This window comes from Haliotis rubra, unplaced genomic scaffold, assembly GCF_003918875.1.
Source record: "Haliotis rubra isolate DU_JTF1 unplaced genomic scaffold, ASM391887v1 Scf606, whole genome shotgun sequence".
NCBI lineage: Eukaryota > Metazoa > Mollusca > Gastropoda > Lepetellida > Haliotidae > Haliotis > Haliotis rubra.
In genome coordinates, this window is record NW_025767309.1 from 532,978 (window position 1) to 560,194 (window position 27,217).

At 39.2% G+C, this 27,217-nt stretch overlaps 1 protein-coding gene across 1 annotated transcript; it reads right to left on the reverse strand.

Moving 5' to 3' along the window:
• Positions 1-537: 537 nt before the first annotated feature.
• On the reverse strand, positions 538-26,915 carry LOC124255703 (DNA-directed RNA polymerases I, II, and III subunit RPABC1). The gene is made up of 8 exons (XM_046689611.1): positions 26,779-26,915; positions 25,570-25,658; positions 24,819-24,880; positions 23,586-23,725; positions 22,648-22,728; positions 18,485-18,543; positions 16,050-16,128; positions 538-1,427 (listed from the first exon to the last, which is right to left on the reverse strand). Exons 1-8 carry the CDS (start codon positions 26,833-26,835, stop codon positions 1,362-1,364), a joined length of 633 nt encoding a protein of 210 aa, XP_046545567.1. The 5' UTR covers positions 26,836-26,915; the 3' UTR covers positions 538-1,361.
• Between the last annotated feature and the right edge of the window lie 302 nt (positions 26,916-27,217).

Sequence of the window (27,217 nt, forward strand, 5' to 3'; positions counted from 1 at the left end):
ACTGTCATTTGCTGAGCTTACAAGACAGAAAGGAATTTCAACAGACTGTAGCTTGAGGCTACCTGCTGAAGTCATGTCAATAGGGCACTTTCCCCTCAAACCATTGTACTTCTGGAATCTACTGGCTGAAGTCAAGCCATCAGGGCACCTGCCTCCAAAGCCATCGTATTTCAGCAATATTCTGGGTAAAGTCAAACCATCAGAGCACTTTCCTCCAAAACCACTATACTCCAGGTATATTCTGGCTTAAGTCAAATAATCAGACCACTTTCCCCTCAAACAATTGTTTTTCATGAATATTCAGGCTGAAGTTAAACCACCAGAGCACCTCCCTCCAAAACCACTATACTCCAGGAATATTCTCCAAGTGGGAAATTATCAGAGCACTTTCCCTAAGCCCATCGTATTTCAGGAATCTTTTGGCTGAAGTCATGAAGTGAGCACACTTCCTCCAACCCAGAGGGTAAAGTAGACATTTCAGAGTATAATCCATGGGCCTCGGAGTGAGGACGTCAAACATGAAAAACAAACATGGTCTACAAAATGAATGATTTTATTATCCCCTACAACTTTCACCTATTGTAGGTAATGGAGCAGCAGTTGCAAGGCAATGTGGCATTCCCTTCATACACGCAGCAGCGTACAGCCATCCCTTCATACACGCAGCAGCGTACAGCCATCTCTTCATACACGCAGCAGCGTACAGCCATCTCTTCATACACGCAGCAGCGTACAGCCATCTCTTCATATAGTCACAATGTATATCTTTTTTTCTCATTGTTTAAAACCATTAACCACAAATATAGATGTGGGGTACCTAAATGAAACTACTGAAGGATCACAAACAAACAGACTCTGGTTTAACAGTAGCAAACCAAACTGGTTCATTTGCTGAAGACATAATTATTCTGAGCACAATAAAAAAACAATTATGGTAAATGTTAGTTCTGAATGATGTGTAACACTAGAGGGACATCAGTCTCAAATCTTCACCAATTATTAATTAACTACATATGTCTATTACAAGTGAAATAAATTTTGCTTTAGTGAAGGACTAATTTAAGAAAAAACGAATTTCTATGGCTGAGTATGGCAACAATGTACAACATCCTCCCATTGTGCTTCAGTTCAAATGTCTGGAGAAACCCACAGCTATCCCTGCTCTTGTAAACACCATGAGAGGATTATGAAAGATGGAATATGGATGAAACATGAGACATGAAACAGGAAATGGAGATGATAAGTGATACAGCTTGATGGCCGCCTTTCACAAAACGTCCGGGTCTTACACAGACATCATCAATACTTGAGCAGCTGATCTGCATTCAGTGTCTCTTGGTATAGATGACAATCTGTACACATCAAACAACAAGTCGATAACTGACGTATCGCCCGGCTGTCTCACTGGGCCGGATGATCTTCACAACCTGGAAGGGGAAAATATGAATATTGTTACAATACTGGTCATGCTCAACTGAAGATCATATGAATACTGTTACAACACTATTTACACTGAAAAAGACAAAATCTAGTCTTTCAAATCTACATTTTGTTTTCAAGCATAACAGACACATTACACAGAATTTGTCAGTTGTTGCTTTGTCAGCCATATTCAATTTTTTAAATGAAATCCGTTATTTTTGTTGAAACATGTTGTGTGCAATTGATGGGGAATGTTCAGTGCACTGCACAAAGGTGCGTTGCATGAATGGACGACAGACAAAAACCAGATGACACCAATCTACTCGAATGTCATGTATTTTCTGAATGTATGTAACAGAAAAGTCTTTCTCCTTTTTTCAAAAACTGAAGTTGACAGTTCAAATGAAGAAAAAGAAAAACCTTTTCAATTATCCTTTTTGTCTTTTGTGAAACCATATAGCTGGTCGGTGTTAAAAAATATATATTTGGAACCAAATTGATGGAACAGAAAGTGGAACTGTCATTCCATGGCACTCATTCTCATCGTGCCTCCCCCTTGCATTACTCCACTTGCTACGGCTGATATCATCATATATGGTGGTACCATCTTCCAACATGGAAAAAAGTGCGTCTCCGATACAAATGTACATTGAGTTTGATGTGTTTTCCACTCAGCAAAGACGAGTAACACCAGAAATATGATGCCAACAAATCCACGCTAAAGTGCACAATGTCATGCTGTTATTCCTCTAGTTATTAATATTTGCTTTTATATCAATATACATTATATTATCTCAGGACTCAATTGATCTATTTATCTATTCTGCTTTCTTGACAGGAAATGAACACATTGAGGTGAGGTGAGGTGAGGTGAGGTGAGGTGAGGTGAGGTGAAATTGGGTTTTACGTCATGCTCGAGAATATTTCGCTCATATGACGACGTGCATGCATGTGTATGTGTATGTGCGGCTGCTTGTACTAGCCCAGACTTAAGCTGGTTTTATAGTGCTAGCCCACTGAGATACCATGCCGCAGTGAAGCATGAATACCCCACTCAGACACATTATACTGACTCCGAGCTGACCAGTCCTTGTTGTACCCATTAATGCCGAGCGCCAGGCAGGGACCAACAAGTACCATATTTTAACGTTCTTTTGGTATGACGCGGTCAGGGATCGAACCCGCGACCTTCCGCTCTCCGGGCGGACGCTCTAACCACTACACCACGGAGGCGGTATGAACACATTGAACACGAACACCAGTGTTATTGGTCATGCCAGCGTTTTTCACAGTTTGACAAACATGTCAACACAATCTTCATGACCAAAATATTGCAAGAAGGTGGGAAGCCTAAACTGACTCCCCAAACTCAACTGTCACATTTGCTGTGCTTGTTGTCATCAATATTTTAATATAGGCATATAAATTATTATTCCTGGTAAAATAATGGTTTGAGATACAATCACTTTAGATCCATGCATCAAGTTATCTTACTGGGGTATTTCTTAACTGAATATCTGGTCAATATGGTAGAAAAATGTATGCCGTGCTGAACGCTATTTCCAGCTCTGTTTAAGAGAAAATACACATGGCAATCTGATGCTTTGCATATAAAACAATATCTAGCAGGACAGGGAATACAATTTAAATGTTAATGAGCAAAAACCATTTCACATTTTTATTTAATATGTTTGTCATACCATGCCAACTGAAACTGGTTTTTACTGCACACAAAACTTTAAAAATATATTTTATTTTAAAACACTGCACCCCGTCATTATCATCTTCACTTCATTATAATGGATTGAGCTCATATGTACTCCTAACCATGCTAAAAGTCTACACATTTTTCAGACAATTCATGCACTGCTGAAAGAATAAATATAAACTGGTCACAGACACATAGCTCCACCGGGTGTCGTAAAAGGAGAGCAAGAGTTATCATTTGTGGGGATAGGCACGAGAACAAATTGTGACATGCTTTCTTGCATGATGGGTTTTCAGACTTCCTAGTAATGAAAAACACTTTCAAATGACAATGTTTTTTTCATTTTTCTTGATTTTACTGGCTGTAGTATGCTTAAACAAATAATAAAATAAAAAAATCTACTTAATCACAACCACAACCGAAGAGTACGCTGTATTGCATCTTCTTTGAGTGGCATTTTAGAAGTTGGGACGTACAATATAGAACAAACCTTATGGATAACAACTTGTTTTATTTCATGAGTGAGATGTTTTGATACAGATTCTTGTACCATTTCTGCTTGACAACGGCACAAGAATCTGAAATGAAATGTTGCACTCACAAAATAAAAGAAGTTGTTATCCATAAAGTTTGTTCTATATTGTATTGCATCTGTTGAGGGAACAATTCCCTGTCATATATGAGCAACTGGAAATACCTGCCCAATATGCAGGTGCAATGAAAAAGATTCATTATTTTTTTAATTTCATTATGTATGCATCTAAGGATTATTTAATATTACTTAGTAAATTAATTATATATTTTTGATAATTGATTGAACTCTATCAGCGTGAAGGAGTCATGTAGGACGAAACTGACACAAGTACTGCTAAACCGGTTCCTCATCATCCATCATGGTTTATGCATAGCGCTGTCATTATTGTAATGATTAGAGTACTTACATGGTGATGTAGGCATGGGCATAGACGTAGGCGTGGGTATTGACATGGACATGAGCATGAACGTGCATGTGCATATGCTTCTGTGTGTGCGTGTGGTTACTTGTACTCAGTAGTCAGATGTAATATAGCTTGTTTTCATCATGCTATTCATGGGCAGATCCAGGAATATTTGAAGGGTGGTGGGGGTGTGTGGGTTGTTCCCCTGAACCCCCCATTGGCTCCGCCAACGCACAAAAATATCTTTAATGTGGTCTTAAGTCATTTTTAAAAATGAACCTTCCCTCTGGAACTGCCGATGCTTTTCCACTTAGTTACCATGCCACCGTTTACCATGGAAACCCCAGACTCTACACACTGTCTGAGCCAGCTAGTCCTTGTTTTATCCCTTAATGCCAAGCGCTAGACAGGGTAAGAACAGGTCCTATCTTTTAACATTCATGATGTGCCTCAGGACCTGACAGCACTGACCGTCTGCTCTCCAGACAGACGCTCTATCCACTTGAGCAGGGGACATTTGGGGCTAGGAAATACTTCCTTACCTTGAATATATACTATCAGATAGTGTATCAGGAATTACAAGGGGTTATACCATCTTTCCTATCACTAACATAAAGGTCTTACATACATCAGAAAGTAAGAGTCAACACAAAATGTGGATCAACTAACTCAGCTTGTTCTTGACTAGAGTGGGATAGCCTTGTGGTTAAAGTATTCGCTCGTCATGCCAAAGACCCGGGTTCGATTCCCCACATGGGCATAATGTGTGAAGCCCATTTCTGGTGTCGCTCGCCGTGATATTGCTGGAATATTGCTAAAAGCAGCGTAAAACTAAAGACACTCACTCACTCTTGACTAGTGTTTACAATGTCACAGAAATGAATGCATAGAGGATTCTCGTAAGAGAAACATAGCTTCCTGAGCAACCGTTCCTGTGTACAAGGCAGCCACGTCATTCTGGTATGCAGGTTTTGGGTCTATTGTGAGAGTGTTTGGCCAAATGTGCCCTTGTGTCACAGTGGCAGGCAAAAACAAATTGTATTAGTACACAGATTCCAAATTTTTAAGTAACCAAGGCCAGACCAATTTTATTTCTTGTCTTACGGATTTGCCGGTCGTATTTTTGCAAGAATTTTTTTTTTTTTAATTCCCTGCTCAAAAAATAAAATCCTAATGTTAATGTGACATAAGTGAAATACTCTTGAAATCAGTGTGAAACCTAAACTCATAAAACTTGATATAAACAAACCAAGAGAGTTAACATGGAAACTCATGTAGGTTTTTGCTTTGACTTGTGATTTTTAAAAAAAACATTTTCCATCGTGCCTTTAGGTTTTCTGAGGACAAAAATCCATAAAACAAGAAATAAAACTGGTCTGGCCTAATGGTGTCTGTAAAAAAACTGCTCTATATATCTTTTGTTCTCTATATTTTTCCAGTAACTTAACTCCAAACTGCCCTTTAATGACTCAGGAATTTTGTGTAGTTTTTCATTTAGCCATTGTAAAGTGAATTTGGACAAGTGCTAGGGGGATTTGTGTTAAGTATTATTCGGGATTCAGCAGAGGAGGGTTCGGCATCCTCATGTACATGTTCCCTACTGCCACCTTCAGCATTCACACGGGGAGATAGGATCAAACATAGCACACATCAAAGAGAAGGGAACACTTTATCTACCACACACTTTCTTAACTAATCCCTGAACAGAACATACGGACCATGAATTAAATCATGTGAATCACACATTTCCTTTCAAAAGACATCAAAGAAATTGAAGACAATACCCTTGAAATCAACATTAAAGAAACATGAAAAATTTCAAGAATTAAAACAACTTCAATCCATGGGATAGCAATTTCTTTTTCAATAAGTCATAGAGATGGTGCTTCTTCCTTTTCAAGAGTCAAAATCCCTCCTCAGTTCCTCACTAAGGGTATGACCTTGTTAATTCTGCATGTGAACCCTGACCTCTTGACCCTGGTGTATGAATACAGTGGAGGGGGCACTGGGCTACAGGACAGTGGGGATTAACTAAGTGTGATCTTCTTTCAGGAAATAGATCCTCTGTAAAAAGGGGATCAGTTTATGGAGTTGAATGGGTGGGTGATAACGGATACTTGGAGGTTCTCCTGATGCTCAGCTACTTGAAGTAATGATACTACTTTGGTGTCCTTCACAGGTTTAACCATAGCCACAATCAGATGACAGGTCTTAGCTCTGTGCGGAGTTCTGTGAAGAAACATTGAATAGACTTTCTGTGGTGTTCAGAAGCATTCAACTTTAAAATTGAACTTAAAATTTAGACCACCTTGCTAACATTAAAAATGAAGAAAATCTACATTTGAAAATAGTTCTTTGTAGCTGAAGGCCTGCAACACTTGGTTGATATATGTGACTCAGTTTTTGTGAAATAATATTGAAAGTTTTCTGATCTGGAAAATAATGATTACAGACAGTTGAAGATGAGATTACCCAGCCTAAGTTGGGTTTTAAGTGAGTATGGTTTTACACCGCTCTTAGCAATATTCCAGCAATATCATGGTTGGGGACACCAGAAATGGGCTTCACACATTGTACCCATGTGGGGAATCGAACCCGGGTCTTCGGCGTGACAAGCAACTGCTTTAACCACTAGGCCACGCCACAGCCCAATTGGGTTTTTAATTTTTTTTACTTAATTTACATGAACAACTTATCCAAAATGAGCATTGAACTAGTTGTAAATATCCAAAGGTGTCAACTCCTGTATATACTTTCTTATTCCACAAATAGATGCCTATCTGTACAATATAGATGCCATGAGATGCCATCAGATCACATTGGTAGTTTGACTGTTTGGACTGAAAACCCCACCATGGCCCCTCATCTTCCAACCCTCATTGTTAGGCTTCATATTGGCACCATGTAACCTCTTCTCCGCGTCTGTCCAGACATAATGAGATGCCTGCAGGGTCTATATTTATCAATACCTCTCCTACACGAAACAACTGACGACCAGCCTGGCTTTTAAGAATTGATTTCAAATCTCAGGTTGTGTAGTCCCATTGATCAAATTGTCTGCCTCGGAGTGACGAGACGCCATGATTTAGCCTCCTGGATCGAGGGACATTGGTTTGTTGAAGTGTAATTCCTCAAGATGGAAAGTGATTGGCTGAGGGATCACAGCAAAGGGACGCTGGACCTTCTTCTCAGTCAGGAAATTCCTGGACAATCCCTTCTTCCTAAGTGTGAGAGATCGTAATTACTACCAGACCAGGGGGTTCAGGATGACATGACCAGACGACTTGTCTTCCAAGGCAACAACAGCAGAAGCAGTTGGGATAAATTTGTCAGTCGCGCTTGGTTGGATCCTGTTCATGATTGACAACAAGGAAGCAAACAAACCTGAGACTGCAAATTACGTCTGTGAAGCTAGGAGCCCCAATGGCTTTGAGTCTTGTCGTAAAGGACTACTGCCCTGAATGGCTAGCTGTAGGCAAAGCGGACTGCACGTGTCCTCCAACTGTGAGGGATTAGGGATCTATGGAATGTGACGCAGCGGGCAAAGGGGGCCACTATCTCAACTAGCGGCAGTCGGCTTTGCTAAATTGATCGGAAACTTCATCACCTATAATGGATCGCGGCTGTGATTCTGGGAGGCACATTTTTACAAAGTTTAATTTCATTGTCCACACATCTTACCGAGAAATGAATACATTAGCATGCATGCTCATGACTGAACATTGACAAGTGATCAAATGTCGGACTGCACCGCTGAACAATGTCAGACGAACATTTTCACATTTCACTGCACGGAAAAAGGTGAAATGCAGCATTTGTGCCCGATTGTCGCATGGCCGCAGCTGAATGCTCTGTGGCTGAAAGCATCACTTAAACTAAGGCAATAAGTACCACCCCGTGTCGACAAAATCAGGGAAAATCTGACCGTGCTTGTCACAGCTTTGACAAATTAAGCCCATGAAGTCATGTATCATTCTTGTAAACAGCAACCTTTCAGAGACAGTTCTAAAATAGACTTCATATGATCGACATCAACACTGTACAAATGCACATATGTTGGGACTATAATAAATCCCACAAAAACTACTCCTATGTCAATTCCAAAAAGCATACAAAGATTACACAAACACAACCACAGCATAGCAGAAATGCATTTCATTCAAGTATAAAAAGAGCAGGGAGAAACTTTCACAATTTCAGGAGATTGATATGCACCTTTCCTAACACACAATGTAAAATGTTCATAATGCGAGTCGCTTCTCAGTATCAGAGAGGGCAATAATTAACTTACTGTTAAAAATACACCGAAAGATTGAAGAGAAGTAGTTTCTGTCAAATTCCTACCCCATATAATGTTTATGATAAAATGGTTACCATGGTAACATTTGACAGAATCAGGATCTTTCACATGCCATACATTCAGATTACAGACACAAAATAAATCCTAAAACCAGAATCCTTTTTTTAAAAAAAGAACTAGAAATAAAGTATCAATTATCTGTCAAGACATGATACTAATTTCCTAAACACAAAAGATTTAGGACCCGAAACCTAGCAAGCGATGCAGTAATTCATCACATAATTTTCAGTTTTCCACACAAAAGTCTTATTGATTGCACTGATGCAAGCTGAAGCTCTGTAACCCTTGAAAAATATTGAGTGCTTAATTCTCTGAAAGGTCTGTTAGCCATTCTCTAGGCTAATATTACGCTGACTGCCTTGCCCATGATGCATAGGACCCTATGGGGACTGTGATTTGTTTCATTAAGTTGGGTATTCTTCGTAATTTCCCAGTGGGGCCATCTCTTTGGCTGTGTGCCCCAGGGGTACCGATGGACCACCTTTGTCCCCTCACAAGGGGCTACTGTCAATACGGGACTTCAAGGCGTGTAGTGAGGGCGGACAAGGCTACCAAGTTTCACAAATGTGTGAGCAGTGTTCTGTAAACATTTTACGATATCCTTGGAGGGACAATGTGCAGCCATGTTTTCCAAGAGACTGATGTGAGAGGAAAGTTATTTGGGATTTGATATCAATTTGAATTTTTTTCATGAGGAAGTGTAACCTTCAGATTCAAATATCACTTGAAAAGACAGCTGTTCTTACAAAGCATTGATCAGAATTAATGCATATTGTATTTCGACTATGAGGAAGGAAATTGTTATAGCTTCCTTTACCCAGGAAATTCTTCACCACAAACAAAGGTGTTATTTTACGACAAATTCTGAGCTATTGAAATTCAGTGGGCAAGTATCTTTTTCATACATATGGTAATCAAATTATGAATATGTGTTTTTCTTGACAGGGAAAATTGCATTAAATATATAAAGTTAATCTGGACAAGCTGATCCACAGAAATATTTAACTGATAATCCCAAGGAAACTGCACTGAATTAGTAACTTTATACGAGAGAGGCATTTAAAGATTTAATTTCTAAAACCATTTAATCCAAACTGGTGTTCAACTCAATAACAATACAACAAAGTCATCAATATTGAGCTCATAAAAATGCTGATAAAATGGCAAAATACACAAGAACATTGTCCCTGATAACACTATCCACCATTACATTGTCCCTGATAACACTTTCCTCCATTACATTGTCCCTGAAAACACTTTCCACCATTACATTGTCCCTGATAACACTATCCACCATTACATTGTCCCTGATAACACTTTCCACCATTACATTGTCCCTGATAACACTTTCCACCATTACATTGTCCCTGATAACACTTTCCACCATTACATTGTCCCTGATAACACTATCCACCATTACATTGTCCCTGATAACACTTTCCACCATTACATTGTCCCTGATAACACTTTCCACCATTACATTGTCCCTGATTACACTTTCCACCATTACATTGTCCCTGATAACACTTTCCACCATTACATTGTCCCTGATAACACTTTCCATTATTACATTGTCCCTGATAACACTATCCACCATTACATTGTCCCTGATAACACTTTCCATCATTACATTGTCCCTGATAACACTATCCACCATTACATTGTCCCTGATAAAACTTTCCATCATTACATTGTCCCTGATAACACTATCCACCATTACATTGTCCCTGATAACACTTTCCACCATTACATTGTCCCTGATAACACTTTCCACCATTACATTGTCCCTGATAACACTTTCCATCATTAGATTGTCCCTGATAACACTTTCCATCATTAGATTGTCCCTGATAACACTTTCCATCATTACACTGTCTCTGATAACGCTTTCCATCATTACACTGTCTCTGATAACGCTTTCCATAATCCTGTAAATAATAAACACATCCATGATAACTTGTATGTCTTGATCTTAAATTTCAAATGATTATGTTTTATATGGAACAAGTTTAATGGATAACAACTTCTTTATTTCGTGAGTGCGACGTTTCGATACAGATTCTTGTACCGTTGTCAAGCAAGAGTGACAACGGTACAGGAATCTGTATCGAAACGTCGCACTCACGAAATATAGAAGTTGTTATCCATAAAACTTGTTCCATATTGTACGTCTCAACTTCTAAAATGCCACTCAATCAGATTATGTTTTAATTCCAAATAGATTAGTCATGGAAGAATGTTTTGTGGTGTGAGAATTTAGTCATGGTTGTAGTCAGTTGGGCATAGGATGAAAAATAAATAGAAAGTCAAATCTCTTCAATAACACTGTAACTGAGTGAATGAGTACATTTTTAAAGCATTTGTAGCCACATTTGAGCAATTTGGGTACTATGGCATAATGAGCAAAGGCTTTACCTGAAGATATGCCACAGCACCTATAAATAACTTTGCAAATATCACCAATGATAAAAACACGTGATTTTGTCCTCAGTTTTCCTGACCATACTGTATTTCTATTTCGTGTAACAAGCATCACTGGTATCACCAATATTAACAGCTGCAGACATCATCAGCATGCAAGTGCTTTGTGATGTCAACATTATTAGCATATATAATGGACAGGTATGTGAAATAATGGCTCATATATTATGCATTATGGTAAAGTTTGCCGGTATTGTTATACTTTTAATGGCTAATACATCTATTATATCCAAACAATTTACATAATATTCCTGAAGGGTACCGCTCATACATCACTTGATGTAATAACAATGCTTCAGGGGTTGTCATGACTACCAGCCACAACTGATAAATATATGTCGTATCACAACAGCATTCTGAACATGATTTCGAAGCTGCCCATGAATAAAGACCTGAACTTGTGTACTGCTTATCAAAACTTCATTTCATCCCAATAATTCACGAAAAACCCATGACACAATTTTCAGATCGATAATCATTTATAATTCTTCCCATCGACAATATTTCTGATTATTGATCTTCTTACTCATCCCAATTTATGGACTTATGGCATTAATGTGAAAAGGAACCATTTGCCTGATTTTTTATTTTAAAAATGCATTGGGCCAAATGTGTTTAGGTAAAAGAGAGAGAAAAAATAACAAAAATGGCCATACTTTAAATCAAAGAATATATAGTATCTTTAATATATACTTTCTTTTAGATTTGAGTAAAATTTAGGGAAGACTCATATATTATTTACAGGAAATATGGTTGTGTTTTAAATATCAACAACAACAACTAATAAGAAAGAGGTGCAGACCATAATGACTTTCAACTAATTTCTGCATTGACACTAAAAAAACACAATTTTAACTTCATACTTGACTTTCAATTATTTGAGCTGAAAATGACTTGCATGGTTTTGGCAGAGGGTAATTGTCTTGGTACAAGAGGTGAGGTGAAATTGGGTTTTTATGTCGTGCTTGAGAATATTTCGCTCATATGACGACGTGCATGCGTGTGTATGTGTGTGTGCGGCTGCTTGTACTAGCCCAGACTTAGGCTGGTTTTATAGTGCTAGCCCACTGAGATACCATGCCGCAGTGAAGCATGAATACCCCACTCAGACACATATTACTGACTCCGAGCTGACCAGTCCTTGTTGTACCCATTAATGCCGACCGCCAGGCAGGGACCAACAAGTACCATATTTTAACATCTTTGGTATGACGCAGTCGGGGATCGAACCCGCGACCTTCCTCTTACCGGGCGGACGCTCTAACCACTACACCACGGAGGTGGTCCTTGGTACAAGAGATGGTACACAGTGTATTGCATAAGTGTCCTGTATAAGTATATCATACATACCGGTATGTGTTATGAAACATGTGTTTGTGTATGTCTCTAGAATGTGCTCAAAGTGCTCATTAACACACATCATGCTTGCTATATAAGGAGCTACACTGGTGGACATCTCTTTTTAATCATTTATTTCATGCTGCTTTGGACAGTATTACAGCTATAGCATAGAGTGTATGAGGATCTGTGCAAAGTATGGGCACTGCAGACCTATTCTTAACCAGATTCACATGGTGGTACAAGCCATGAGGTACTGTGGACATATTTCTTAACCAGATTCACATGGTGGTACAAGCACGGGGTACTAGGGACCTTTTCTTAACCAGATTCACATGGTGGTACAAGCCATGAGGTACTGTGGACATATTCTTAACCAGATTCACCTGGTGGTACAAGCCATGGGGTACTGGGGACCTATTCTAAACCAGATTCACATGGTGGTACAAGCACGGGGTACTAGGGACCTATTCTTAACCAGATTCACCCAGTGGTACAAGCATGAGGTACTGGGGACCTATTTTTAACCAGATTGACCTGGTGGTACAAGCACGGGGTACTAGGGACCTATTCTTAACCAGATTACATGGTGGTACAAGCATGGGGTACTGGGGACCTATTCTTAACCAGATTCACCTGGTGGTACAAGCACGGGGTACTGGAGACCTATTCTTAACCAGATTCACCTGGTGGTACAAGCATGGGTACTGGGGACCTATTCTTAACCAGATTCACCTGGTGGTACAAGCATGGGGTACTGGGGACCAATTCTTAGCCAGATTCACATGTTGGTACAAGCATGGGGTACTGGAGACCTATTCTTAACCAGATTCACCTGGTGGTACAAGCATGGGGTACTGGGGACCTATTCTTAACCTGATTCACCTGGTGGTACAAGCATGACGTACTGGGGACCTATTCTTAGCCAGATTCACATGGTGGTACAAGCATGGGGTACTGGGGACCAATTCTTAGCCAGATTCACATGTTGGTACAAGCATGGGGTACTGGAGACCTATTCTTTACCTGATTCACATGGTGGCACAAGCATGAGGTACTAGGGACCTATTCTTAACCTGATTCACCTGGTGGTACAAGCATGACGTACTGGGGACCTATTCTTAGCCAGATTCACATGGTGATACAAGCACGGGGTACTAGGGACCTATCCTTAACCAGATTTACCTGGTGGTACAAGCATGAGGTTCTGAGGACCTATTCTTCGCCAGATCCACATGTTGGTACAAGCATGGGGTACTGGAGACCTATTCTTTACCTGATTCACATGGTGGCACAAGCATGAGGTACTAGGGACCTATTCTTAACCTGATTCACCTGGTGGTACAAGCATGACGTACTGGGGACCTATTCTTAGCCAGATTCACATGGTGGTACAAGCACGGGGTACTAGGGACCTATCCTTAACCAGATTTACCTGGTGGTACAAGCATGAGGTTCTGAGGACCTATTCTTCGCCAGATCCACATGGTGGTACAAGCATGACGTACTAGGGACCTATTCTTAGCCAGATTCACATGGTGGTACAAGCATGTGGTTCTGAGGACCTATTCTTCGCCAGATCCACATGGTGGTACAAGCACGGGGTACTAGGGACCTATCCTTAACCAGATTTACCTGGTGGTACAAGCATGAGGTTCTGAGGACCTATTCTTCGCCAGATCCACATGGTGGTACAAGCATGACGTACTTGGGACCTATTCTTAGCCAGATTCACATGGTGGTACAAGCATGAGGTTCTGAGGACCTATTCTTCGCCAGATCCACATGGTGGTACAAGCACGGGGTACTAGGGACTTATCCTTAACCAGATTTACCTGGTGGTACAAGCATGAGGTTCTGAGGACCTATTCTTAGCCAGATCCACATGGTGGTACAAGCACGGGGTACTAGGGGCCTATCCTTAACCAGATTTACCTGGTGGTACAAGCATGGGGTACTGGAGACTTATCTAACCCAGGTCCGTACAGTGGTGCAATCTAACCCCATCCCCTGTAATCATTTCTGGGTGACAAGATTGTGACACTTGGGGACAGATTCTTTCAAGGAATCCTAACATGGAGTTCAGCAAATAATCTGTAAATAATCAAGTCTGGACCAGACAATCCAGGGATCAACAGCATGAACATCGATCTATGCAGTTGGGATAAGATGACATATGTCAACCAAGTCAGCGAGCCTGACCACCCGATCCCATTAGTCGCCTCTTAAGACAAGCATGGGTTACTGAAGATCAATTCTAACCCGGATCTTCACGGGTCTGTAGTTAAGAAGCGACATTTATATGAGAGTCATATTTTTGATACACGGTCATGGATGAAACTCTTCCTCCAGTCTCTTATCATTTACCTCCTCTCTTTCATAACATGATACCGTGAACAGACACTTTGCACAAGTCTCATCCCAGAAGGCCGGCCTTCTGATTGGTTGACGCTTGTAAATCTGTACATTCCTTATAAATTCGAGGGAATTTTGAATTTTATTGCCTGCTTGACTTGGAATGTAAGATTTATTTTTTCATCAGTGGCTTCTCAAAAGAAAGCATCAACTGTAAATATCTCCTTAACAAGCATAACACACTGGAGGGATCCAACTCACACAGAGAATTGCTGAGCCTTATATGACTGGGTGCCTGTGGCCTCGTGAGCTACCACACTATGGACCTCGCTTCCACTTAAACTGCATCCAGCTCCATCTCTTCAAGTGTTCAAGCATAACCTCAATACACACCTTTTCAGCCCATACAAAAAGTAACTCTCTCCAAGCTCATATTAACGACTATCCTCCACCATGCTGATTCATGTGACTTTTGATATGTTTGTTTTTAAACGTTTATGCACGCACTGAGCATGCCCCTTTGTGGTGTGGAGCATTGCGCGGTATCAGTACTCTCATTATTATTACTAGTACATCAGTACCAGGCATAACATCTTACCAGCTGAACAGGCTTGTACACCAGGAGAATGAACACGGACAAAGTCCTTACCACTGAACGTTTTCTGTACAACTGCATGTACATTACATTCAAGAGCCACTGGTTTGTTAACTACTAGTGTTGGGTATTGGTTGATTGATGATTGTTTCATTACCACCGAACAATCATCGAAAAAAATTGGTTAGCCTCATTTTTCAGATTTTCCTATCCAGGTTGTTATTGCAGATATTTATAACATGATGCAACTTGCTACTTTAAAGTGATGACTTATATATCATGAACATAAACTTCCCGGAGTCTTCAAGAAATATTCAGTCATGGCTTTTCAGTTAGTGAAGTGAGTTTTCTAAGAATTAAACATGTTTTCAGGCCCTGACAACTTCGAATATATGTTCCATTGTCAAGTATTTCAAAGACTAAAACAGTAGTTCCAAAATTGTTTATGTTCGATTATGAGAAAATGTGATCGATTGCTTGGTCATTTGGTCACTGCGATCAATCTTTGATTATTTCAATTAATCGGAACACCACTATTAACTACACAAATGTACGAAATGGCCTCATTTCCTTTGATGTGAGAAACATTTCGTTTTTAACCCATCAATTGTAAAGTTTTATGTATCTTCTTGGGTTTCACATTGTAACCTCACTAATCCCATAATAATCATATCTCTGAATCCACATCAAGTCATGAAACATATTGCAAAGAAGTGTACCATTATAGTTCTCAAACTATCAGTTCATGTCTGTCGTCCATATGAACATCTGCACATGTAAGTCTGGAGGGTGAGTTCTTGAATCTACGACATAAATATCCTAATTTTCCTTGGATACACTGTTGAAACTTACCTGGCCACGTTTCAAACCAAAGTATCTTGCAACTGGGTCACCCTGCTGAATTCTGGGAATCTGGGAATCCTTCAGTTTGCTGGTGATAGGTCAAGGGATATAACTCTGTCAAGATTCGGGAACACTGACACAATGTGAGATTTAGGGTACAGAATAGGTTTGAGTTGCTTTTCTTCACAAGACTTTATTCAACGATATGATGATGACCTATAAATAATGGAGTTTGTTTTTGCTGATGTCATGTAAACTGACACTTCCATCAGCTTTTTATCATCCATTTACTGTGCTTGTGCTTCCAATACAAAATCGTGCATATAATTTCTTGGAGACTTTTGCAATTCTGAAATTTCTCTAAAGGTATATCAAAAGTTTCCAATAAAAGACCATGTCAGCCAGCACAGATTGCAGACAGAGGAGAAGGCACAGAAGAAGAAAGGGAGGCAACTCAGACAAAAGAGATCTTGCTTGGGAAGTTGGCACAGAAAAAAGTGTTTTTCCATTTCCTGCATTGTAGTGAACATGCAATATTAGGTATAGATATCAAAATAGGTTTTCTAAGATTTTTCATCTTTAAATCAGTCACTGTAAACTTCAACCTTGGTTATCAGTTCATACAGAACTTTACAGAATATCTGATAATGATCAGGGTCAACTCTGACAAAGATCTCCCATTTATTTCGGCTGTAAGAGTTTCAAGATCCATCATTGTGATCACCCTATGAAAAAGACATGATCCAACTTTATCAATACACATTAATCAAAAGAGAAATACTCTCATATTTGTTGTCATTTTAGAAGCTGAAATGCATCAGAATTCAAATGAATTTGATAACAGGTTACTGCCAGACTTTCCCAGTCTTCTGCAGTCTCCATAACACATGAAAATGTATGTGTGTTTAAATCATATGAATATTTAGTAACATACTGTATATTACTGTAGATAAGCCGACTCCCTACCTTGACCCTTAAAATCAGTGTCAAAATGGTACGTTCCATAGAAAAGCCAACCCCCAACCTTCCCTCATCCTTTCGTTGTGATCAGTCATCTTCCGATATTTATAACTTTGGTCTGCATTATTGACAACAATCACTATCATATTGCATTTACTCATACCTCAAAATGAAGTGTAGTTGACAGAAAATGGATCATGTATACATATTTGGTTTGGCTAAAAGTCATATTTGTTGGTGCTGGATGATCACATGTCAACAAACTAGAAAAACAAATTACAACTGAAAAGGTAAATAATCTTGTCTAGTGATGTCTAATTGCAAATTTAATGTCTTTACTGACAAAGTCGTCTACTCTTGTTTGTTAACGCAAAGCAATACAATGTCGTTTTCTTATCCCCTGAAAAAAACTTTTACGAAAATGTATCCTGTAGATGAGCTGACCCCCATCAAAAGACTGCATTTTTGGGGTCTTGAAATATGGCGAATCTACGGTAATATACGATACCCATTTTTCATCACAATAGATATGCAATGTTTTCTGACTTGGCATCACGTAATTAGACCTGAGTTCAAAACAAAAGCAGTGGAACCTGGCCCTTCAGCAACACTCCGACTAATGATGTCATAGACACAAAGCATTGGTTGAAAACAAATTCACTAAATTAGTGAAATCTGCAGTAATTTTAGAAAACATTTACACATCACAATCAGACTTTGCACTGGTCCTCTCCTTTAGACAAAGAAAACCCTTAAAAATGTCAAATTTCTACTTGCCCTTATGATATCTTAACTTTTGGGCAGACTTCCAAGGACTGTAGCGCCAATCCAATCCCTCAGTCACTCACACAGATGTACAGACTGACAAACATCCTATTATAAGTGCTGAGTCGCCATGACGACATGAGTGACAACTAAGTTTCTTGCTGTTTTCAGAGTCAAACTGAAAATGTAAAATAACTTTGACCAGTATCTATCATCACTGTGTGAACGGATGTATCCTTTCAGCAATTCAATTCTAAAAGATGTATCCCAACTAGGGATCCTCCAAGGAATGTGATTGTGAGGTCTTGTGCACAGAGATCAGGTCACGAATCAGTTGAAGTTAAGCAACGTCGGACAGTCCTTGGATGGGTGTCTGTGTTTGGCAGCTGAGGAGTTTATAGCACTTCAGTCCTGCCCCACAACGAAGAACATGTGATACATGTGGTCTCACCTTAGGCAAGTGAGTTTGTTCAAAATTGCCTCTGTTCACCAAGCAGAAAATGGGAACCCGGTGGGATAAAGTCATGTGATTATAACCTTCTAGTACCTAACAGGCAGCCTGGGTTATCTGGGGTAATAGTAATCAGATTCTGATTAAGTGCCTCGAGCAATCACTTGGTGTTTGGAGGCTGTGCGCTATAGAATTATTTGATGACTTATTATTATTATTATTAATGTTACGGCTTAGACTTAATCATCATGTTGTAAAAGAAGGATACTATCTGGCTAGAAGTTCCGACTTTTCCTCGGGGGTCATCACGACATGTTCCGGAACCAGCTGCAACATAAATATAAGTTAAGGTAAGTTAGGTGGACATGATGGTAGATAAACATGAAACGAAACACAGCACTGCTCAGCAACACTCCTGCCGTATGAATGTAACTTGATGCAGGGATGCATGCTAATCATGAGAGAGTGACTTTAGTTTTATGCCACATTTAGCAATATTCCAGCAATATCCCAGCGAGGGACACCAGAATGAACTTTACACTTTGTACCATGTGGAAATCAAACACGGATTCTTTGGCGTAAGAAGCAAACGCTTTAACCACTAGGCTACCGAACCACCCCCATTTAAATCATGAATCACCACTGGGGAAACACTAAAAACAAGTGTTTGCCACTGATATGGCAATGCCCCCCGCCGCTAAAGAATGGAATATCTATATTTACTACTTTTTATTTTTTGGTCACATACAAGATGCCTGAAATGACTGGTGTCTGCATAATCACCCAATGTAGGCTGCCAACATACTTGAAAACATTGGGTGCAATGTTTTATGAGATATCGCCTTTAAAAAGCGGTCAAAGTATCGTGGTGACCTTGAAGATAAGGTCAAGGTCACCCAAAGAAACTGGTGTCTGTGTAATACCCCAATGTAAACTATCACCAAATTTGAAGAAATTGGGTACAACAGTCCATGAGATATCGCATTAACATGAGTTAAGTGTGACAACTGGTGTCTCGCGTAATCCCCAATGTATGCTGTCACCAAATTTGAAGACATTATACAACAGTATCAGATATCGCGGAATCGGGGCGTATGTACAGACGGACGCCGATGAATACATAGTCCCCCGTTCCGCGTTTCGGCGGGGGACAACAAGTGAGATCAATTTAAGCTGACTTAAAGCTTTTTGTATGCTAAAACATTGCGAGAAGCCTGGCTAGTTGTATATCAATGAAACACATATGGTTTGTATGAGATGACACACAAGTTGTGTTGCTAAAGCTTGGGGTTCACTAAAAATGGTTGACAAATGACCCTTGTGTAATAACAAACGGTGCTCCACTGATGTATCTTTACAGTGTGTCATCAAATCTCTCTCCCAAATGGGGGCGATTCCCCACATGGGTACAATGGGGTATTTCCCTAGTGGTTAAAAGCGTTCACTCTAAAGCTCAGTCAGTCAGTCAGTGTGCAGCCGAAGACCCTGGGTTCGATTCCCCACATGGGTACAATGTGGTACCTGCGGAATCAGAAGCCCATTTCTGTGTCCCCGTTTGCATGTGATATATGCTGGAATATTGCTAAAAGCGGCGTTAAACCATACTCACTCACTCACTCTCCCAAATGTCTCATCAGTTTCCAGGGCCATGTTCTAAGGGACATAACTCTTGATGACAAGTAACAGCATCCACACATGAATTTATTATACCACATACCAGCAGTTATACACTACACATGTGATCAAAACTAACCTTCATTTTCAACACTTGCACATTTGCAACAGTGTTTTGATTATCATGATTTGATTTTAAACATATGATTTTTAGTCTTATCAGTCTATGCTATCTTGACCAAAACTTGATCTTGATTGTTGTTTCACACTACTCAGCAGTATTCCAGTTACATGATGGAAGTCTGTAAATATTAAAGTCTGGACCAGAAAAACTAGTGATTGATATATTGTGAGAGATCAATGCTGTCAGGGTATGATGACAAGCCAACAGGACCAGACAATCCAGTGATCAACAGCATCAGCATCGATCATCTACACAATTGGGATACGATGACATGTGTCAACCAAGTCTGCAAGTCTGACCACCCGATCCCATCAGCCGCTTACAAGCATGGATTACCGAAGACCAATTCTAACCCAAATCTTCCAGTGTGCAAGGAGATTAGAACTCAACATAGTTTAAGATGCTGGAATAATACCCAGTACCAATTAGGATGATGAGTGAGTGAGTTTAGTTTTATGCTGCACTCAGCAATATTCCAGCTATATGGCAGAGGTCTGTAAATAATCGAGTCTGGACCAGACAATCCAGTGATCAACAGCATGAGCATCTATCTGCGCCATTGGGAACCGATGACATATGTCAACCAAGTCAGCGAGCCTGACCACCCGATCCCCGTTAAGTCGCCTTTTACGACAAGCATAGTCGCCTTTTATGACAAGAATGGGTTGCTGAAGACCTATTCCACCCGGGATCTTCACGGGTCAATTAGGATGCTGAAAACACATACAAGCGAGTCTGGTAATTCCGCGCGTCCGGTAATTCTGCTCAGCTGCAATTGCGTACTTCCGTATCGAAGGTAAACATCGTCTGCTAACACATTTACGCTTGAAATCGGGACATTTCTACAAGGGACTGGCTTTATTCACTAAAGGTAAGTAAATAACAGTAATTGACAGAAAAATTGACAGTTTTTGGAAAATTCGTTTTCTTCAGACTTTTAAACCCTTTTCTTCATTCTTCATAATTGGATTTAATATGAAACACTCTTCCTTACATTGATGAAGTGATTTTTGAAAATAATCTGTCCCTAATACGCCTCGATAGTTCGGATTTCCAACTGTATGTTATGCGCATCAGTTGCTGCGCAGAATTACCGGACATCAAGCGATGTCGTCAGAACGCTGGTAAGGTCAACCGTATGGCATAATGCAATGTTAGAATCTTATAGTTGTCGATAAAACTTATATTTCTAGGTAAATATGATGCATACAAGCATGTTAGTCAAGTAAACCACAAAAAATAAGAGGCATTAGTTGCCGTGTTGCGATCGATATGCTTAGGTGCACGGAATTACCGGACGGCATTGTACTAATAGATCAATACAACTTGATATAAACAATTAAGATATGATAACATGTTTATCCAAGTCAACACGCCTGTCAACCCGATACAACAAGAATGGGTTGCTGAAGACCAAATCTGATCCAGATCCTCAAGGTTGCCAGGGACCAACCTTCCTAACCTTCAATACCCACTGTGCTGCATGATCATCTCTCAACACCATTAAATTGTGATGACATGCAATCAGTCCAGTCTGTGGGTAGCAGCATATACATATGACTGAACAGGAATCAATCATTTAACATCTCAAGATAGAATTCCGAGCCCTGATCACCTTTCACAGTTTAAACACTTTTCCTAGATTCATAAATTGAGGTTTGATTTCCACTGCACAGTGAACATCATGCATTAAGTCCATTCTGGTTTTCCAATTAATACACAATCATCATAGTTACTTCCCTTGATTTGATTTTTGCATTCACCTTACAAAATCATTCAGTTTAGTTGCCATGGGAACAAATGATATCATCCATTGTTTAATGGAAACAATGTGTCAGGTGTATCTCAAAGCTGTGTGAATATACAGTGCTATGGAAAATGACAAATAACTTTTTAACTAACAAAAAAACCAATTATGTCTCATAGGATTCACATTTGCTGCTGTATTTCATGCCAGGATACTTTTAAATATAAAACCAGGAAATATTCAATATCTCTTGTTCATCAAATTGTTCGTATGTAATTTCTTGAACATTTCTTCCTCCCACTGCCATTTTAGGGACAAATGGACTCCCAGTAACCTATGCTTGTCACATGTGCTGACTAAATAGATCAGGTGGTCAAACTCAGCGACTTAGTCGTCATGAAGCTGACAAGGGCATTGTTATTCAAATCAAAAACGCCTTTGCTTGGTCCAAAATGAAAATGACCGCCTCCGTGGTGTAGTGGTTAGAGCATCCGCCCGGAGAGCGGAAGTTCACGGGTTCGATCCCCAACCAAAAGATGTTAAAATATGGTACTTGTTGGTCCCTGCCTGGTGCTCGGCATTAATGGGTACAAGGACTGGTCTGCTCGGAGTCAGTATAATGTGTCTGAGTGGGGTATTCATGCTTTACTGCGGCATGGTATCTCAGTGGGCTAGCACTTTAAAACCAGCTTCAGTCTGGGCTAGTACAAGAAGCCGCACATACACATACACACGCATGCATGTCGTCATATGAGCGAAATATTCTCAAGCACAACGTTAAACCCAATTTCACCTCACCTCACCAAAATGAAAATAATGATTGGCTGCCTTGATACAGCGGGAATAGTGCTGACTGGCACTAAACATCATTCACTCACTCACTCACCATGTGTTCTGTGATGTTGATGAGTAGCTCAGCTTCTCGGAACTGCTCCAGGATATACTTCGGGGCCATCTCAACCAGAGCCTGCAGAACATGCTTCATAACACTCAACAAACACGACACTCAACATAATATGGAGAGTCATCAGCATGGTCACATTATCCTGCATATATATCTTTCATGTGTGTTCTACAAATGTTATAAAAATGGAACTATTTCCACCAGCCAGAATAGAAATAACACTGAAGGATACTAATACATTACCAAAACTGGTCCTGGCTAGGGCTCTAGTGCCAATCCTAGCATATGAAAATGGTCGGTGCCAAAAGCCTCTGGGTATTCCAACCCTTTGAGTCTACTAGCCTGAACTTGGCTGATCTATATTGATAATTATTTGCTGAGATGACTAGACTGATCAGAATTTTGACTTGGCTTCTGACGAGTGGCTACTAGAAGAAAGGAAAAACTGTAAAACACTGATTTTCAACTGCAGTTTTTGGAAACAATGACAATATAATGTTACCATAACCACTATATGTTCATTAGATAACACATCATCAGTTAAACATGTCTCTCAGGTAGTTTTATTCATTACCATAACAGTTTGATGCCAATAGTCACTGTATTAAATTTGGCAAAAAGAGTGAGTGAGTATGGTTTTACGCCTCTTTTAGCAATATTCCAGCAATATCATGGCGGGGGACACCAGAAATGGGCTTTACACAATGTGCCCATGTAGGGATTAGAACCTGGGTCTTCGGCGTGACGAGCCAACGCTTTTGGCAAAAAGATACAAATAACTTTTCTGACAGTTTGTGTAATGACAAATCACAAAAGAGTTGTCAGACATGTGACAACTTGAAATAGACCTCTGAGTGAATGAACGTGAGGTCAGTCACAGCTTTCAACATGCCTCGGTATGTGTTACCATGGTAACTGACCTGCTTTGCTGATGGCGTCATGCCAGCCTGTACAACAATAATGGCACGAGTAATGTTTTCTTCCTGCATTCTCTGACAATATGTCTTGATTGTTTTGATTCCAACTTTAGGTTCTTCTGGGAAAAACACAAACATCTGATCTGAAACAAGAGCGTGACACAATCTGTCCGAGTTCATCCATATACCATACTTTACCATGAAGTTCCCACTCCTCAGAAACAACTCCCAATAATTAAGCAAAATTTGAAATCTTGCATCCAAATTTAACCATCCTTACAATTCCATGTCACATGTGGGAACAAACATGAGTAAGATCTTTGAAAAGTTAGATACATCCATTATTATAAATATAATTGCATGCCATTGCAAAAAGATACTGATGGACATGGATAAATGTGAATTCTGCACCTGGGACTTCACAAGGTTTTGAAACTAAGTGCCCCTTGAAAGGAAATTTAGAAAAAAAAGAAATATTTTGTTAAGATTTCCTTAAATCCTGAGGTATTTTAACATTACATTTTGAGATTGTACTCAATACAGTAATACTAAGAATTAAAACTGCCTTCCCATCTATTGGTTCTGTTATCAGTGAACTACAGGTTATATCTACAATTACAAAGCCATAAAATTAATTTCAGGATTAGTAACACATATTAACATCATTGTGAAATAATACATTCCTGTTTGGGAGGTTTAAATAACAGTTGCAGAAGACTTAATGCCATACATTGACAATGGAGCTGGTTTAGATACATCCCTGATAACATCATGTACATGCTATAATTATAGTTGTATTAATCTATCAGTATATATACTCATCAGTCTGATTGTTACTGTGTATTATTGCAGCGTCTTGTTGAGTCTACCCATGAAGGTCCAGGTTAGAATATTGATCTTCAGTAACCCATGCTTGTCGTAAGAGGTGACTAACGGGATCGGGTTGTCAGGCTCACTGACTTGGTTGACACATGTCATCGGTTCCCAATTGCACAGATCAATGCTCATGCTGTTGATCACTGGATTGTCTGGTCCAGACTCGATTATTTACAGACCGCTGCCATATAGCCGGAATATTGCTGAGTGCGGCGTAAAACTAAACTCACACACTCACTCACTCTTGTTGAGTCTGCAATACCATCTGCCATTATGGCTATGACAAAGACCTGAATACCTGCACATATAATTTCAGTTACCAATAAAATCATTGTTACATTTATAGGAACATCATCTCACCTGTAGGATCGTCATTGTGAGCTACAAGAACAATCAAGTCACTTCTTCCAGGCTTCCGTTCACTGAAATAAACCATTATAGGGATTCACACCATTGATATTTTCAGTGAGTGAGTAAGGATGGCTTTACAACACTTTTAGCAATATTCCACCAATATCACGGAAACCAGAAATGGGCTTTACCCATTGTAGCCAGGTGGGGGAATCGAATCTGGGTTGTTGACACAATAAGCAAATGTTAAGCCCTTAGCTACCCCATCGCCCCTACTATAAATTATTAGATTTGGGTTTGAAAACTTGGCAAGAAAGTTTAAATGATGTGATAGATACTGAAGAAACCTAGTTAACTCAACAATCTGTGGACTGTGTCTATGGAATCATGGATGTACGGTAAGATAACAAACCATACAACCAATATTCTACAAATAGGTTAGCCTGTTAGTAACTTTGAGCATCACTATGACATGTTAAAGACCAATGTTTAATTACCTACATAGGTATATTAATGTCAAACAAAATGTCACAGCTATGACATTGACTCCAGGGCTCAGTACCAGTAGTGAGACTATTTATAAAGAAAATGAAGAAAGACATTTTAAACTTTACAAACCTTACTTATATTAATATAACGCAATACAAAATAACTGTAATACATTTTGAGCCTACAAACCATTTTCACCAAATCATGTCTGAGGTAAATGTATGTCCATGTCTCAGGTATGGATAGACTATAAAAATTTAAATTAGCTTACCTGGGTTTATCACCAAACTGAGCCTTGAACTCATCCAGTGTTTGGTCCAATTCATCTTGTGTCACCAGATATCCTCGATCGTGACAGAGCTGAAGGAACATACAGTTCACATGTGATTGCTTGGTAACAATGGTAATTAGAAAAATAAGGCAATACTATGTCATTGACATGATGCAATAAGAGTACTAGCCCACTCCATATCTAAGTCTGACACTGTCAAAAGAAAACGCTTTACCAGATTATTTAACTTAACATGTGTCTCTGAAACATTATTCATTCATGATTCACCTGTTCACTGACAGTAGTTGTACTTCTGTTCATATGGGACATTTACTATCCTTGGAAAGTGACTTTTCACTTCCCTTGAAGTAGGATTCACCAAATTTTTAAATTAGACATTTTATTCTAAAAATTCAAGTTTTAATGCTGATTTTGAAGGTCAATGTTGACAACTGCGTGCTAAACATGGCTGTTCATTCATTAATACCCATGTGAAGGTACCAAACCAATCGAGAGTTTGAAAACTGGTGAAAACGGTAAAAGGAACCTTTACATTACAACAGGTTTTTTCTATAGGAAAACAGATGAAATCTATCTTCAACAACATAACCTACTGGTATGAAGAGGAACAAAAGTTTGACTTACTCATACATCAGCATATCACTATCAGCAATGCCATCTTAACTGATTAGTCTTAAGAAAATGGCACACAAAGTTATACTTATGCTGACATGACAGAATATTGTACTTGACTCTTACATCATGTCAGTGTTTCAACTACAAAGTTAAACATCCTCACTACACTCTACGCTTTTCCTCACCTTCTTACCACACATAATGTTGCACAAACTAATATATACTCCTGATACTGGATGTCCTATGATTGTCAACAAAAGGGTCATGTCTCTTTCTATAAAGGTAAACAGTGGTAAGAGTAAATTTGTCGATGGTTGCAATTAGACAAGTTTATTTTTATTACCATGATTACATGAAAAGACAATGACAATTAACGAGTTGTTAATACATTAAAATATCTGTTTTCTTAATTAGTTTCAGTACTACTAGAAATGCTGTCGCCAAATGAAATTATCACCCTCTTTCAGTGAGCTGACGTTGGTTTTATGAATCTCTGATCATTACGACATGCATGATCGATAGAACAGATCTTGTGTATAATTGAATAGACAGATTCTAATCCTGGTAAAATACCTGCATGATAGTTTTTCGGATGCGCCATAATTTGTATGTTTCTTGTTCGTCATCCATTACGAGTCAAAATCGTAATATAACAATGAAGAAGCTTTCACGTGTTGTGTTATTTACCACGACAAATACTAATACGCTTCTCCTCAAAACTAGTTACATTCAACTATATGTATTTTAAAACTAATACTTTAATATTCTTTACAATACTTTTCTTATGATAGAAATGGCTAAAGTAAAACTTGTTTATCAAACTTGAATAACATTAGGCAGTTGTTACGAAAATGACTGTTGAAATAATTTCAACATCCCTTTTTTCAATTTTAGGCTGTAAACAAATAGTACACATATATCAAGTAAAGCTGTCTAAATGTTGTTTCAATGTTTTGAGATATAAATAATGCAAATATTACTTTTTATGAAGTAAATATATACAATATAATAA

Coding starts and splice junctions, on each gene's coding strand:
- LOC124255703 (XM_046689611.1), bottom strand. CDS start 26,835: ATGGATGACGAACAAGAAACATACAAATTATGGCGCATCCGAAAAACT. Junction 23,726..24,818: donor TCACAATGACGATCCTACAG/GTGAGATGATGT, acceptor CTCTTGTTTCAG/ATCAGATGTTTGTGTTTTTC. Junction 22,729..23,585: donor TGACGCCATCAGCAAAGCAG/GTCAGTTACCAT, acceptor CATGTTCTGCAG/GCTCTGGTTGAGATGGCCCC.